General features: G+C 41.6%; 5 protein-coding genes across 9 annotated transcripts in view; 3 read left to right on the forward strand and 2 right to left on the reverse strand.

The window, feature by feature from the left end:
* The window catches only part of LOC135946791 (inactive phospholipase C-like protein 2), a 62,640-nt gene extending 61,715 nt beyond the window's left edge, over positions 1–925 (reverse strand). For all 4 annotated transcript variants that reach the window (XM_065495158.1, XM_065495161.1, XM_065495160.1 and 1 more), the window contains exon 1: positions 724–925. In XM_065495158.1, coding sequence (XP_065351230.1) covers positions 724–856 — 133 coding nt within the window. In that variant the 5' untranslated portion in view covers positions 857–925. The remainder of the gene's footprint in view (positions 1–723) is intronic.
* A 1,063-nt stretch (positions 926–1,988) lies between these two features.
* On the forward strand, positions 1,989–2,880 carry sloth1 (sloth 1). The gene is made up of 3 exons (XM_065493821.1): positions 1,989–2,141; positions 2,357–2,533; positions 2,592–2,880. Exons 2-3 carry the CDS (start codon positions 2,380–2,382, stop codon positions 2,666–2,668), a joined length of 231 nt encoding a protein of 76 aa, XP_065349893.1. The 5' UTR covers positions 1,989–2,141; positions 2,357–2,379; the 3' UTR covers positions 2,669–2,880.
* sloth2 (sloth 2) lies at positions 2,670–2,880 on the forward strand. Its single transcript, XM_065493822.1, has one exon. It carries the CDS (start codon positions 2,670–2,672, stop codon positions 2,841–2,843), a length of 174 nt encoding a protein of 57 aa, XP_065349894.1. The 3' UTR covers positions 2,844–2,880.
* Positions 2,869–11,797, reverse strand: LOC135945884 (tetratricopeptide repeat protein 39B-like). 2 transcript variants are annotated; one of them, XM_065493819.1, is made up of 14 exons: positions 11,609–11,797; positions 10,520–10,591; positions 10,251–10,279; positions 8,902–9,009; positions 8,638–8,846; positions 7,970–8,202; positions 7,852–7,917; positions 7,768–7,788; positions 4,517–4,684; positions 4,297–4,460; positions 4,079–4,240; positions 3,803–4,023; positions 3,311–3,545; positions 2,869–3,256 (listed from the first exon to the last, which is right to left on the reverse strand). In XM_065493819.1, the coding sequence occupies exons 2-14, from the start codon at positions 10,568–10,570 to the stop codon at positions 3,139–3,141; spliced, it is 1,785 nt and encodes a 594-aa protein (XP_065349891.1). In that variant the 5' UTR covers positions 10,571–10,591; positions 11,609–11,797; the 3' UTR covers positions 2,869–3,138. The 2 variants fall into 2 exon arrangements, with proteins under 2 accessions (XP_065349891.1, XP_065349892.1); XM_065493820.1 differs by lacking the exon at positions 7,768–7,788.
* Positions 11,798–12,052: 255 nt separating this feature from the next.
* Tbc1d22 (TBC1 domain family member 22) lies at positions 12,053–15,339 on the forward strand. The gene is made up of 9 exons (XM_065492309.1): positions 12,053–12,221; positions 12,337–12,426; positions 12,491–12,618; positions 12,670–12,942; positions 12,992–13,131; positions 13,969–14,284; positions 14,338–14,520; positions 14,577–14,800; positions 14,971–15,339. The coding sequence occupies exons 2-9, from the start codon at positions 12,356–12,358 to the stop codon at positions 15,115–15,117; spliced, it is 1,482 nt and encodes a 493-aa protein (XP_065348381.1). The 5' UTR covers positions 12,053–12,221; positions 12,337–12,355; the 3' UTR covers positions 15,118–15,339.
* Position 15,340: the final 1 nt, after the last annotated feature.

Raw genomic sequence — 15,340 nt, forward strand, 5'->3', positions numbered from 1 at the left:
CGATTCGACTTGAAATTATGGTTTGTGATGCAACCTGCTCGGCGCTTTTGTCATGCGGGTTGCATCTTGCGTCGGTGCAGGAGAGAGACGACGTGCGGCGGTATGTGTGTGTATTTTTGGCCCATATACGGGCTGCTTTCCGATAAAAAAACGGGCTCGATTTTTGTTACGAAACCAATTTCTGTTCACATCGCATAAAAAAGCTGACTTCCTTGTTGTCAAGCCACCTTAATCGCACGCCAGCGGAAGGAATTTGAGGGAAACACAACGAGTGAAACCGCAATGTAAATGTCAAGAGTGTTTTGATACGTTCTAAGCAACAAACGAAAATTATGTGGACCAATTTTATTAATTCATTTTTGGATTATTTCGATTTTTTAGTTGTTGAATATCTTGATCTAGCAGTAAAAATATTACTAATAATAATTTTGACTTTTGAAAATTTCTAATCTTAAAATTTTTAAATTTATCGATGATCTTAAAAATAATTTGAGTAATATCATGCTTTCCATTTCGGGATTTTATTTATTTCCTGCACTAAAAAAAAGAAATCTTTGCTGGTCTAATTATTTTTTAAGCAATTTCTGCGATTCAAATATTTTACAGTGTGAATTTTAGATACATATCCCTTTAATTTCATTTGAATAAATTATTTTTAAGAAAAACCCGATATATTTTCTCGAAACAATTTTGAAAGTATAAAATTGAGGCCGAGGTACTGACCGCTGGAGATTTTCCTCTCGGTGGGCAGACTGGTTGCGCTGTGGAAGGAGACGGACTTGGCCTTCCTGCTGCTGGGCCGGTGGGCCTCGAGCTGGGCCCGCTGGGCGCCGCCGTTCACGTGGCCCTCAGCCATGGGTGGGCGCCATGGGCTGTGCAGATGGCTCGCCTTCGCCGGCCTCGCCGCGACTGCCCGTTCCGTTCGTCGGTGCGTCCGCTCGCCCGCCCGCCCGCCCGCCGCCGAGCTGCTGCCTGGCTAGATCCATATTCCGCTCATGCGCCCCGAGCGCCCCATTGATCCGAGCGCCCCGCCGGACCCCCGCCCGGCGGCCCCGCCACGCACCCTCCCATCGCACACACACACACTCCGGCCGTCGCCACCCGCTCTTTTGTCTATTTTTTTTGTTTTGTACATTTTTGTTTCATATTCGCCAGCTGCGGCGAAGCCGATGCTTTTTGTTTCTCGAAAAATCGGAAAACAATTTTTTTTATTAAAGAAAAAAAAATAACTACGTCTTTGTCTGCGAGAAAAATTCCATATACATCCTGTCGTTTCTACCGCGAGTGTGGTTTTCGTTATTTTCCCGCCATAAGTGCATAATAATGGAAGTAGCTTATAATATTTTTAATCTTGAATGGCAGTGCGAAATAATGTAGCTGAAAATCCAAAATGAACCCTGGCGCCATCTGTTGACAACTTTAAACGCTATGAATGTTTTAAATTGTTTTTTTTCTTACCAAATTCCGAAATTCCGTGTTAATGTCGGTCATTTGATTTATTTTATTTAATTATTGCCTGACAATGAGATTAGGTAATTCAGTGCAATAATTCTTCCCCATCAGCCGTTTACTCGAGGCAATAACGAGGTGTTCAAAAGGGAGAACAATAACTTTACGAAAAATTTATTTTGATTTATATAAAATTTGAATTTTTTTGTAAGTAAAACAATGAAATGCATTATTTTAAAGATTTTAAACATATTTTAGCAGCAAATAACGGTTTTTTTTGGAAAAATATTGAAGTACTTGTCGCATTCTCTGTGTACACCCTAGTAAAGTGGGCGTATTTTGGTTGAAGAAGTTGAGGAGGGTTACAATAAAAAGAGCCATAGTTTTAACAAAATATTTTCCTAAATTTTCACATATTTTAACTTTTCTTACAAATCAAAAATAAAAAACGTGGGATTGCTTCATATTTTAATATTTTGTCCGTAAACAACATGAATTCTCGGAAAATAGCAGACGCACTCCTTACATCCGTTATGTTCACACGAAGGGGGCGTGCCTTTATTTTTAGATCAGCGGTGCGCCTGGTGCGGATTGATGATTGATCCAGTCTGATCTGGGATTTGTTTTTCCTTCAGTGCATTTTAATTTTCGCACCACTTGATTCCAATTTAAGGATGACCTCGAGCAGATAGGTACGGCCACAGCGAAGAGAACCAATTTCAATTCATCATAAATCATAATATCGTCGAGCCAGTTGTTTCGTAACGACTGCTTGTTGAAAAAATTTCAGTTTCGAAATTCTTTGGTTAATTTTTGGCTCTTTGTTTGGTCACGGAATAAAATACAAATTACTTTTCATTTAAATCAGAAAATCGGGCATAAAAAGATGTCTTAATTATTTTCCCAGGCTTAAAAATCAATTAGTCCCCGATGCAACTGTACAGTCGAGGCTTGCAGAAGTGGTTGGACAAGTGGCCCGGCAAGAAGACAATAGGAATTTACAGATTTTTGCCCCTCTTCTTCGGGCTGGGCGCCGCTCTGGAATTTTCCATGATCAACTGGACGGTCGGCGAGACGAATTTCTGTAAGTTTATCAATTTCCGTGCAAATGCAACCTTCCAACAACCATTTCCGCTGTGCAGACAGAACCTACAAGCGGCGACAGGTGCAGGAATTGGCCGAGGAAATTGTGTTGCAGCAGACGCAGAAGAACGCCTAAAATGCCAGCCGGAGTGCCGATGGGCCAGTATTTGCGCTTTTCAGCAGCCGCTCTGCTGACCATGCTTGCTGGTTCTCAGACTGTCCACTACTTGTACAGACCGCTGCAAGACCTGGACAAATTGGTCCAAGAGGAGGTCGAGAGGAAATTGGTGGCGAAACGTAGAGCTGAATAGTCTTCTTTATATAAAAAAACGTTAGTTGTTATCTCGATGCGCAAAATCTTTTATTTTTAACAACTTGTTACTCCACAAATATAAACTTTTTAAATTAATTGTCAACAACCGCTGGGAGAGCTAAATATTTTGATTTGGACTAACACAAAAAATCGTCCGTCGCCCAGTCAGTCAAAACGGCCATTTCTTGCCAATAAGTACAGCAATGATTTGTAAATGAGGAACTAAATAAAGACAGCAATTTTTTGGAATGAATTATAAGGAGGGACAGCCACTTCCTAGCTAAATAATTGGCCTACGAAGACTCTCGTTTGCCGTTTTTCTGCAGTTTTTTGCTCTTGGCCAGTTCCGTGAGGGCAGAGTGGATTTTGAAGTGCAGCCGCGACTCCAACGAGTAGCCAGTGTAGTTTTTCCTGCAACACTCAGCCGTCAGCCAAATGCAGATTTTTACAAATTAAAATTCGTACTTTGCGTCTTCGAGCAGGGCAGCCGCCTTTTCGCTCTCGTTGAGGTCGAGCTGCAGCAGTCCCAGCTCGACGATAGCGTACGGCACAATGTAGTTGTCCTCTTTGATTTTGGTCTCGAGGCCGATCGCCTCCCGCAACGCCTCCTCCGCCAGCAGCGGCTTGTTCATCTGCCGCAAGCACGCGCCCTTCAGCAGCAGCAGCAACGCTCTGTTGTCTCCCTCGAACTCGACGCACACTAAGACAAAATTTGAACATTTTTAATCGAATGGTATCACTGTAAACAACACTCCTAAACCAGACAGACTCCAGACATTTCAGAAAAATGTCAGACTTCGTAATTATCAAATATTACGAATTTCCCGCTTTTTAAAACATGTCCCACGCCTTCTTTATAGTTACCCAGGAAACTGCGCCCCAATTTTCAAACCTCCCGCGAGTTACACCTTATTTTCATATATAAATTTTTGGAAATAAACTATTTAAATTTGGTACCTGACGGTTTGTTCAGCATCCTTTCGATGAGTCTAAAAACACTGTCGGCAAATTTCCAGTCTTTGCCAAGGATTCGAAACAGGTTCCAGAGATAAAGCAGTTCGATGGCGGGCAGGACTAGGTGCTTCTTCTGCTTGAAGTAACGTTCAGACTTTTTCACGATGAACTTCTCCATCGGCAGGGACTTGCCCGCGATTCTCTGCTTGTACTTTGGAGCATCCCTAGAATTTTTTCGATTATTATTTCAGGTCAATAACTTTGTATTTTGGTTCGCACTGAATGAGCTTCTCGATCTCGCAGGCTTCTTCGGCAGTCAGATTGTCGCCAAGCATGGCGAGCATGGCGGCTTTTTGGTACATGTACACAGTCTTGGACCAGCGACTCTCCTGACACAGCCGTTCGGCGAACGACGCCGCCATCCGCCAGTCTTGGTTCAGACTGAAATTCGATCAAGAATCGAATAAAAGGTGATGGATTTTGCGGATTTGACTCACCAGTTGGCCCACATGAGTTCCCAGAAGCAAAGGTGATGGAACTGCGGCCACACATCCTGCGACTTCCACGACTTCGTGTACCACTCGATCGCGCTCGAGATGTTTCCTTTGACAAACTCGAGACGGCCTTTGAAAAACAAGAACCACACGCCGTTCGGGTATTTCTAAAAGAAAAAATTTTCTAATTAATCCAACACTGAAAACTGGGGCCGATTTAAACCTTCAGTTCGTTGTTGAGAATCCTCTCGCAGAGCTGGACGTCGCCTTCGACGTGGTTCAGGGTGAAAACGACGATCAAGTGGTAGCCGAGAAGGGTCATCGTGCACAACACCTGTCGCAGACTCTTGTCAAGATTGTAGCCAGTCTCCAGCTCTTGCAGACCGACCTCCTGCCACAACCAATTCGCCTTTTAGTTACTGCTTTTGCTTTCAGTTTCTTTTAGTCTCAAGCATTGTTAATAAAGAATAAAGGCATCAAAGTTAATTTAAATTGACGAGAAAATTCAATCCTAAAGCGATTTATGGGGAAACGAGAGTTTAGGAAATTGAGATTGTCTCATCTAATGATGCTAGGAGTTAGGATATTAATAATTAGATAACCTACCAATTTTTTACCTTTTTTATAAGCGAGTAATTTTTTAACTAAAAAATATAAATATTTATATTTTCCAAGTATAGAACAAAATGTTGCCCTGAGTGTGGGTGTTTTAGTTTTTGAGAAACAAACGGTCCAAGGAAAAAAAAGGGAAAGTTAGTTGCAGAATAGTTTCGGAAATGTGGAAAATTTCAACTTTTTAAAAAATGTTGTAACTTTCCGAAAAATACTCCGATTTTAGAGAACCAAACAATTTTGAAACAGCACTTCATGACGAGTCCAAAAATGTGCAAATTCATTGTTATCGGACACTTTCCATTCTTTCGGGTTTTCCAGGTGGTGGACACTTTTGGAAAATCGCGCGCAGCACAATAACGGCTTGTTTGAACGTTTTTATTTTTTATGACAAGATAATGAAAATCCCAGCTTACACTCACAGAAAAATTTTTCACTGTGAGTATCAAAATGCGGCTCTCAAATTGATAATGCAACTTTCAGTCTCACAGTGAGTATCAAAGGCGTCCGGACGCTTCTCGTACTCACTGTGATGACCAAACACTCGTTCTCAGTTGATAATGAAGCGAGCGAGCATTTTGGTCATCACAGTGAGTACGAGAAGCGTCCGGACGCTTTTGGTTCTCACTGTGATGACCAAACGTTCATTCTCAGTTGAGACTGACGCGAGCGACGATTTTCGTCATCACAGTGAGTACGAGAAGCCGCCGACCGCTTTTGATACTCGCTGTGATGACCAAACGCTCGCTCTCAGTTGATACTGAAGCGAGCGAGCATTTTGGTCATCACAGTGAGACTGAAAAGCGGCCGACCGCTTTTGATACTCACTGTGATGACCAAATCGCTCGCTCGCTTTTCAGTCTCAATCTGAGAGCGAGCGCACATCTCTTTTAAGTACTCACATACCCTGCAGATCATGGTTTCAGTCATTTTTAATCATTTTATAATTCATTTGGATAAGATCTCTTAAATTTACACACTCGGCGGCATCCATGTTTGATTTGATTGACATTCTCGAGACCTCGAGAGTAGTGTCAAGGACGAGGAACTTTAGGACAAGCACTTACTTAAGTCGCTAAATGAACATTTTTTTCATTTTTATTATGTTTTGGCCGATATAAGTTGCCTTAATTACGAATAATCGCAGCCAAAAGAGGCTTAAATCAGCAAAATTTAGACAAAAAATATTGGCAAATGAATAAAAATAAAGAAAAAACGTGAGTGTTCAAATATCTAATGCGCTATCTCCTTTCTCTACATGCATTGTTTTAACAGCTGAGTTTTAATTTTTATGTACACGCCATGGGTGGCGAAAACTGTAATTTTTACATATTTTATGCTCTAAATCTGAAGCTAACCTATGTCAATCTTGTACACAAAATATTATAAATTGAACAAAATGTTGATTATAATTTGATTTATTCTATTTTATCTTTATGCAAGTAAAACCAGTAGTTGTTTTTTACATTTAGAGAGGCGTGTACATAAAAATTAAAACTCAGCTGTTAAAGCAATGCATGTAGAGAAAGGAGATAGCGCATTAGATATTTGAACACTCAAGTTTTTTCTTTATTTTTATTCATTTGCCAATGTTTTTTGGCTAAATTTTACTGATTTGGAACTCAGCTGTTAAAACAATGCATGTAGAGAAAGGAGATAGCGCATTAGATATTTGAACACTCACGTTTTTTCTTTATTTTTATTCATTTGCCAATATTTTTTGTCTAAATTTTGCTGATTTAAGCCTCTTTTGGCTGCGATTATTCGTAATTAAGGCAACTTATATCGGCCAAAACATAATAAAAATGAAAAAAATGTTCATTTAGCGACTTAAGTAAGTGCTTGTCCTAAAGTTCCTCGTCCTTGACACTACTCTCGAGGTCTCGAGAATGTCAATCAAATCAAACATGGATGCCGCCGAGTGTGTAAATTTAAGAGATCTTATCCAAATGAATTATAAAATGATTAAAAATGACTGAAACCATGATCTGCAGGGTATGTGAGTACTTAAAAGAGATGTGCGCTCGCTCTCAGATTGAGACTGAAAAGCGAGCGAGCGATTTGGTCATCACAGTGAGTATCAAAAGCGGTCGGCCGCTTTTCAGTCTCACTGTGATGACCAAAATGCTCGCTCGCTTCAGTATCAACTGAGAGCGAGCGTTTGGTCATCACAGCGAGTATCAAAAGCGGTCGGCGGCTTCTCGTACTCACTGTGATGACGAAAATCGTCGCTCGCGTCAGTCTCAACTGAGAATGAACGTTTGGTCATCACAGTGAGAACCAAAAGCGTCCGGACGCTTCTCGTACTCACTGTGATGACCAAAATGCTCGCTCGCTTCATTATCAACTGAGAACGAGTGTTTGGTCATCACAGTGAGTACGAGAAGCGTCCGGACGCCTTTGATACTCACTGTGAGACTGAAAGTTGCATTATCAATTTGAGAGCCGCATTTTGATACTCACAGTGAAAAATTTTTCTGTGAGTGTAATTTTGGCAATTACGGAAATTTTTCCTTTTTTCATAGAGCTAAGCGAAGCGCAAACTTTTGGTTTTGAATTTTGAACGATGAATTTTAGAAATATTTTTTCAAAGTGGTTCAACATGGGATTCCCATAAGAAACATTTTTCAAATTTGGAATTTGGGGTGCAGCAACGAAACCGCTTGTTCGAAAGAATTGAAAACTTCACCAACAAAATTTCCACAGTTTTCAACGACTCGTCATTGGAATTTCGATTCCAACCCCAACCACTCCTTAGATTTATGTACATGCCAAAAACGCAAAGAGGTTATTAACCAAAGCATGCGTAAATATTTAAATACTCTATCAACACATACATCAACGTATGATCGAAGCACCAACCTTAAAATCCTTTTTCGTACTCTGTTCTCGAGCCAATAAGAAACATTAGAAAAAATATGACGAGATTAATAATAAAAGGTTCACCTTGCTACCGGTGAATCCGATGAATTCGAGCAGTTTGATGACTCTGGCGGGCAGCAGCGAAATCATCTATGGATTTCCCAAATAATAAGAGGATAGAAATAACAAAGGAAATAGAAACCAAATTGAAGCCGCCGACGCCCATCCTGACGCCGCTCTCGAAGTGCACCTTGTGGCAATCCTTGGTCCAGGTGCGACTGCTCAGGATGTGGCTGCACTCGCGGTACGAGCTGAAGCACGACCGGATTTTCAGGCCTGCTTTGATGAAGCTGACCAAGGTTTCGTCCTCGATGATGGTCAGCGCAGACTTAAAAAGCATCGCCTCCGCGTAGCAAAGCTCGGCGTGCACCTCCTCTGCAATTACAATCAAATTTTCTTTTCAAGAGACTGTCTTTGACGAAGTTTCTGAGCAACCCAATCTATTCCTGAGGGTCGAACTAGGTAAAGTGGACCTACTTTTCCCTCCAATAACTCCAGCGGAACTTTTTTCCCGCCAAAACATTATGAACTTATTTGCGAAAAATGCGCATGCGTGAGAGCTGGCTGGATCTGACAAACAAGTCATTTGTACAGGCGGTCTCTCTGCAAGTGCTCAAACCAGCTCTAACGCATGCGCACTTCTCGCATTAATTCTGTTTTGGCGGGAAAAAAAGTTATTCATCACGCTGCACTTTTTGGTCGGAAAAAATATGCACTAAACCTAATTCAACCCTCAAGAATCGATTGGTCTGTTCAGAAACTTCGTCAGACGGTCTTTTTAATTTCGTCCAAACTGTTTTTGGTGTTAACCTGGCGTGTAGGAGTCGTAGTTGGGCTTCTTGACCATTTTGCCGAGCGACTCGGAGAAGGTATTCTTCCGACGGTACTGGTTGCACACGTTGATGCAATTCTTGAGCGCGTCCGACGCTGAGCTAATGTGCTCCTCCTCGAAGGTCAGGATGGCTTCCAGGTACTTGAAAACAGACAGGCCCAGCGCGTGGTACATGCTGCTCTTGTGCCTGCAAATCTTTCATCATTTACACGCTCTCGGCTTAAATTTTTATGCGATTTTACAGCGGCAGCAGCAGATTCCGCGCCTCGTCGAATTTGTTGTTGAAGAAAAGATGGACAGATTGGAAAGCTTCGTCGATTGTCGCTTCCAGAGTCAAATCATCAGGCAATCTGATAAAATATGACAAATTTGTTGAAAAAAAAATCGGGGAAATTAAGGAACTTTTGCCAAAGTTTGAAAATGCTCTTCTTCTTTGGACTGATTCCAAAAATGTAAAATTAAATGAATTACGATCAATTAAGTATTTTCCTCTAGCCAATTTCCCGGAAAAGCCGTTTGAACAAAGGTTGACTCTTAAATAACGGCCAGTAAAGAGAAAACATCCCTCGAAAAAATTAAAGCTCAACTCCAAGCTGTTACATTTTTTAACGTGATTTTCCCACAACACTTTTCTGTTGGAAAATTTCGAGAAAATCAGGATCTTTTGCAAAAGTATGAAAATGGTACATCTTTCCATTCGTCTCGCTGAGCACATTCCAAAAATATGTACATTTTATTTAAATTAAACCAAAAAAGTTTTCCCACGCCCCAATTTCCCGAAATATGTTTTAAAATTTGACTGCTTGAATACAAAAACCTTAAGAGAGCCAAATTATAAAGCTATCATATAAAAAAGGAAACTGTTTCGAGCTGTTAAATTTCTAAACACGATTATCCAACACTAATTTTTATGTAGGAAATTTTGTGTTAAAATCCAAAATTTATCAAAAGTATAAACATAACACGATTCAATTCGTTTCATTTTTCAAAATCTTTTTTTACTTGAAATGTAAAAAAAATCCATAGCTATATATGAAAAAACCTTTTGAATAGAAAAACCATTCATGTTTAGATTGAAAAACATTTCGCAAAAATATTGCATAATTTTTTTTAAATATTTATTTCATTAAATTGAACTGCATTGCTTAAAATTAAAAATAAAAAGATAAATGAAAAAGCAGGTTTAAAAATTTTATAACCAAGTCTTATTTAAAAAAAAATACTTTTCTTATGGATACTCAAGCGTTTCAACAAGCTTATTTCGAAAACGATCCTTATACTCTTAATGAATCGATTTAAATCAAAAGTCAGTCATAAATTTATCAATGTAAAGACAATTATCTAGGGGCAAACAGTCGTCATGCAAACAAGAAAAGCGCTAATCAGAGCAAAAGGTCGTAGAAATGCAGATAACACGCGTACAATGACAGTGAAAGTTTGATCCCGAGTCATGATTAGAGCCATTTGTTATCAATGAACGTGACAAAAGTTGGGAAAACACGCAGACGATTAACAAAGTGTTTTGATTTGACAAAAGGGAACTGTCGTGATCTGATTTTCGTCCGCACGTAAGAACGAGCATAATTTTTACCTTGTGACAGATTCTTGCGCATCTTGGAACTGAAAGCAGACGAAAACAAATTGATATATATCAGCACTCGAACAAAAAAGCAGGCCACTGATTGCAATTCTTAAATTAGAACAGACCGGCGAGACGGTTTAAATTTAGACTCGATATTATCAGGGTGATTAATTTTTTTCATCTTAAAGCTGCCATCAAGAAATTGGATATCCAAAGGATATCTTCAGGATATTCAAAGGATATCCAATTTCTTGCTTAATATGTATTGTGTCCATTACCTCTTCGTTGTCGATAGCGTCCTCCATGGCGGCGAGGTCTAGCCGGTCCATCTTCGATTATGACACCTACTTCTGCAACAAAAGAGCGACGCGAAACCAAGGGTTATGCAATTCGTTCCAGTTTTTCCAGTTAGCGCGACTCTAAAGTTAGATCATTCTTGCCAACGCAGCAGAAGCCTTACAACTATCCCGTTTCGTTTCGTTTCATTTCTAACGTTATTGAGCTGCGAGAGAAAACGAAGCGGGTAGCAAGAGTTTAATTAGCCTTGAATGCAGTTCGCAACCGCAAACTCGGCAATGAAAAGATTTTTCTCGCGCACTCGACGCAACGCGAAGTGAATGAAATGATCTCTGACTTATTTGCCCGGCCGAAAATTGACATGTGTCCAAATTAAACGCACGCTCGTCAGATAATTCCGAGAAACACACGGGCCTTATCGTTTCTAAATTTGGATATGAACCGTGGAGACCCTGCCACTCGGACTTTCATCGCGGCGGACCCTGAGAAGACTGACGAGAGGTGGTAACAGAATTAAAATGAACACAAAAATCACCTGCTGTTTTGAAAAGACTCCGTTTTCTGGCAACTCAGATTTGAATAAAATCACAAAGAACCAACACTAGGACTATATAATATGTGTTTATCATAGATAAGATTTTGTAGATTTTAAAATCAATACGTGTTATTCTCCATTATTATTTCTACTGTTATTTGGGTTTTTGAAGTGGATTTCTAGTTAGGAGACATAGTTCAAGTAAAGGAGACGGTGCTAACTTTGCAGCTGCTTTTCTCGCAAATTTACACTACTAATTAGAGCAATTTTGGCTTAACGCACAAGTTCATGCACTGGCAACAAGCATTTTGCAGGATTTTGTACTATCAATCCTCTCTAAAAATCAAAACTTGACTACGCAGCCACACAATTTTATAAAAGTGTAACAAGCAAACACGGCAATTAAAATAAAAAAAAATTTCAAACGATTGTAAAAATAGGAAAATTCAATAGACGGCGCAGATTAAAAGGCCATCGAACCTTACTTTGCAGATAAAGTACAAACGGCGCAGATTAGAAAAATAATTTTCCTCACCCTTTGCGAACGAATTAAAGGCCAAACATCGAATTTCTGATGAGAGGGATGTAAATATCCAACCCTGAATCGGTGGAGAAGTGATCACGGAAAAGGTCCGTGAGCTAATGACGTCGGAATTTGTGACATTTCTGCGAGTCGAGAGTTGTGCTAGGTTGTGGAGCAAAATTCTGATCGAACTCAAGAATCGAGAATGTTTACATGTGCGCGCGCCACCTAGGCTCCGCCCCTCTCTTCAAAGACATTAGCCAACCAAACAAAATTCTTTAGAATAATGATTTAGGTAGGAAACTAAACAAAACTAACACAAAATCATAAAAATTAAACGTTTTTTGATAAGAAATAACTTAAAGTTTAGTAAAAATGCAAAAACATTTGACTCTGAGCAGTTTTCTATGCTGCTGTTATTTCTGTTATGTTGGTGAAAATCAAAATAATACGTCACCCATAGCTGAACAAGTCCATCAATGATTGTCGCTCCTCGTCCAGCAGGGACGATGTTGTTTTGAACAAAATTTTGATTATTTCTGAAGACACTGACACCACGCCTACTCCTCCATCGGAGCAGTGAGCTCTGCTTGGCCGTGTTTTCGTAAATCCGACCATTTCATAGGTTTGCTCCGCTTTTGTTATTAATTTGCAATTGGTATTTATGATATGTATGTTGTGTGTGTGCGATTGGATTAAAATATTGACACACCCCTAATACGGATTTCTCATTTAATCAGATGGTTTTGATCTGCTAAAATGGATGGACTGAGGACCAAGGGAAACTCTGACAGTTTCTGGAAGAAGAACCTGAAGAACGTGCCCGGAAGGTGCTTAAAAACACGAATGACGAGAGGACAAACCAAACTGAATTTGCGGAATTTGCAATTGCAGGCCGAGTCCAAAGAAGGAAGTGTCCAAACAAAAGTCTGGCTCGGGCTCGACGTCCTACCAGGACTTCCAGGAAAGTGTCAACGACGCCTGGGCCGTTGACGAAGATGACGAGTTCTTCGACCACTCCGGTTTGTCCATAATCCGCGGAATCTGAATTTCGAGTGACGAATTTTAATTAGAAAACGCAGCGGACGTGCGGATCTCGCGCAAGGTGGCGCACTCGGCCGCCCTCAGCGTGATCAACAGCCACCGGAGCAGCGAGGCGGCCAGGGAGGCGACCATCTCTCAGGAACGCAAGGCCGACTCACTGCAGCGGCTGGCCATCCAGAAGGGCGACAACCCGCTGGGCATCGAGCCGGCCATGCCCTCGCCCCCCACCAGACACTTTCCGGGTCACCCGCAGCTGCTCGTGTCCAAAAAGGGCCTCCAGATTTCCATGGCAGAGGGAGAAGGTGCGTCTGCCCTTGGTTTCTGTTTTAATTTTAATTTGGATTGTCCCAGCCACCGACAGTGACAGTGGGAAAATTGAAAAGTTTCACGTGCTGCTGGACGACGCTTTACTCAATCTCGACAGCCTCCGGCAGCTCAGCTGGTCCGGCATTCCCATCAAGGTTCGAGCCATCACCTGGAGACTTTTGGCGGTGAGTTGTTGCACCAAAAATGAGCATGGGAAAAATTCCAGAGATTTTTTTATCCACTATAACCAATTTTTGAGCTAAAAGTTTGAAAACTTCCCGCCAAACATGACGTAATAGTGAGGGAAAATTTTGAATTAGGGGCGTAGTTCCTGGGAAATTTAAAAGAGGGGGCGTGTTAATTACTGTGAGTCACAGAAAAAATTAAACCATGAACATTGAAGGGGCGTGGTTCCCAGGAAATCCAAAAAGGGGCGTGGTATTATGGCCTTAATCAGAAAGAAATTAAACGGGCTTTGAGGGTAGACGTGATTTTCCACATATTTTGGGGGGGTGTGGCAGGACATTATTTGATGGCTTTGAGGGGGTGTGGTTCTTAGGAAATATGAAAAGGGGCGTGGTTGGTGAAATTAATGCGCCGTATAACAAATTGGCGGGAGAGTGCGTGGATCCCGGGAAATAGTATGAAGGGGGCGTGGCAGGTGCAAAAATTTGAATTCTGGGCGTCGAGGGGGCGTGGGTCCTTGGAAACCCTTATGCAAGTCAGTTACTCGCAGGAAATTCAAGTTAGGGACGTGTGGTTGCATGGTTTTGCGCAAATTTAAATAGGGGGCGTGGTATGTTCCATATTCCGCCACAAAATTAAGTTTGAGGCGTCGATGGGGCGTGATTCCCGGGTAATTTGTTGCCACAATTCGCGGGAAATTACATTAAGTGTAGCGTTAATGGGGCGTGGTATCCTCTGGGGATCTCAAGAGGGGACGATGAGACTACCAGGAAGTCTAAAGGAAGTATAAAGGGGGAGTGTCTCTTGATCTTGACCTATATCGGTTATGTTCGCAGGGTTACTTGCCCGCCAGCCTGGAGCGAAGACAAAACTTGCTGGAGCGAAAGAGACACGACTACTGGAGCCTGGTGAAGCAGTACTACGACACGGAGAGGGACGAGGTTTACCAGGACACGTACCGCCAAATCCACATCGACATCCCACGGATGAGTCCGCTGATCCCGCTCTTTCAGCAAAAGACCGTCCAGGAAATGTTCGAGCGCATTCTTTTCATCTGGGCCATCAGGCACCCGGCCTCTGGCTACGTTCAGGGTATCAACGACCTGGTCACGCCCTTTTTCATGGTCTTCCTGCAAGAGGTCACCGCGCCAGGTACTAATCTGATGGCGTTCCAATTTTAAATGCTCTAATTTATTTAATTTTAGGTACAAATTTAGAAAACTGCGACGTCGCCAGTCTGCCCGAGGAGCAGAGGAACATCCTCGAAGCTGACTCGTTTTGGTGCCTTTCCAAGTTCCTCGACGGAATCCAGGACAACTACATTTTCGCCCAGCTCGGCATCCAGCAGAAGGTGAACCAACTGAAGGAACTCGTGCAAAGATATGACGGTGAGACTCTCCATTCGAACCAATCAGAAGTTAATTAATTTTGATTTATTGAGCAGTGGAGGTGCACAACCACCTGCAGCAGCACGGCGTCGACTACCTCCAGTTTTCCTTTCGCTGGATGAACAATCTGCTGACGAGGGAGCTGCCGCTGCACTGCACCATCAGACTGTGGGACACGTACCTCGCAGAGTCCGATGGCTTCGCAATGTTCCAGCTCTACGTGTGCGCCGCCTTTTTGCTCCACTGGAGGAAAGAACTTTTAGAGCAGAAGGACTTTCAGGTATTTTTTCTGGTTTCTTAATAAATTTTACGGAAAGTAAAAATCGCTCTTGTCACGAAAAGGTTGCTTTGGGCCAATTTTTTTTTTTAAATTAGACCGACTGAAACCATATTTTCAGATTTCTATTCTTTTACATTAAAAAAATTAATCCAAACTAATATTGTTGTTAGAATCTGATGATCCTGTTGCAAAACCTGCCGACGGCCGACTGGAGCAACAGTGAAGTGAGTGTCATAGTGGCCGAAGCGTACAAACTGAAATACATGTTCGCCGGTGCGCCGAACCATTTGCAGAACAGCCTGAAAGCGGCGTCTTGACGAGCCTGCGAGGCCACTTTCGTGACCCGTTTGTCGCTCTGACAAGTGCTCAGCCTCTCGGTGGTTAACTGTGATTAATAAGAGGTATCTTTCGAAAGGATTAAAAATGTGTTGTGTCAAAAACTGCTGCTTACAATTGTGTACGTTTTCTTATGCTGTCTTTGAATTATAAAAATATCTTGTGTTGCAGTTGTCTTTTGAAATATAGTTTTAAATAACGCAC

Source organism: Cloeon dipterum, chromosome X (assembly GCF_949628265.1).
Source record: "Cloeon dipterum chromosome X, ieCloDipt1.1, whole genome shotgun sequence".
Taxonomy (NCBI): domain Eukaryota; kingdom Metazoa; phylum Arthropoda; class Insecta; order Ephemeroptera; family Baetidae; genus Cloeon; species Cloeon dipterum.

Coding starts and splice junctions, on each gene's coding strand:
- Tbc1d22 (XM_065492309.1), top strand. CDS start 12,356: ATGGATGGACTGAGGACCAAGGGAAACTCTGACAGTTTCTGGAAGAAG. Junction 12,619..12,669: donor CGAGTTCTTCGACCACTCCG/GTTTGTCCATAA, acceptor AATTTTAATTAG/AAAACGCAGCGGACGTGCGG. Junction 14,521..14,576: donor ACTCGTGCAAAGATATGACG/GTGAGACTCTCC, acceptor TTTATTGAGCAG/TGGAGGTGCACAACCACCTG.
- sloth2 (XM_065493822.1), top strand. CDS start 2,670: ATGCCAGCCGGAGTGCCGATGGGCCAGTATTTGCGCTTTTCAGCAGCC.
- sloth1 (XM_065493821.1), top strand. CDS start 2,380: ATGCAACTGTACAGTCGAGGCTTGCAGAAGTGGTTGGACAAGTGGCCC. Junction 2,534..2,591: donor GGTCGGCGAGACGAATTTCT/GTAAGTTTATCA, acceptor TCCGCTGTGCAG/ACAGAACCTACAAGCGGCGA.
- LOC135945884 (XM_065493819.1), bottom strand. CDS start 10,570: ATGGACCGGCTAGACCTCGCCGCCATGGAGGACGCTATCGACAACGAA. Junction 8,847..8,901: donor CGGAATCTGCTGCTGCCGCT/GTAAAATCGCAT, acceptor AAAGATTTGCAG/GCACAAGAGCAGCATGTACC. Junction 4,461..4,516: donor TTCTCAACAACGAACTGAAG/GTTTAAATCGGC, acceptor TTTTTCTTTTAG/AAATACCCGAACGGCGTGTG.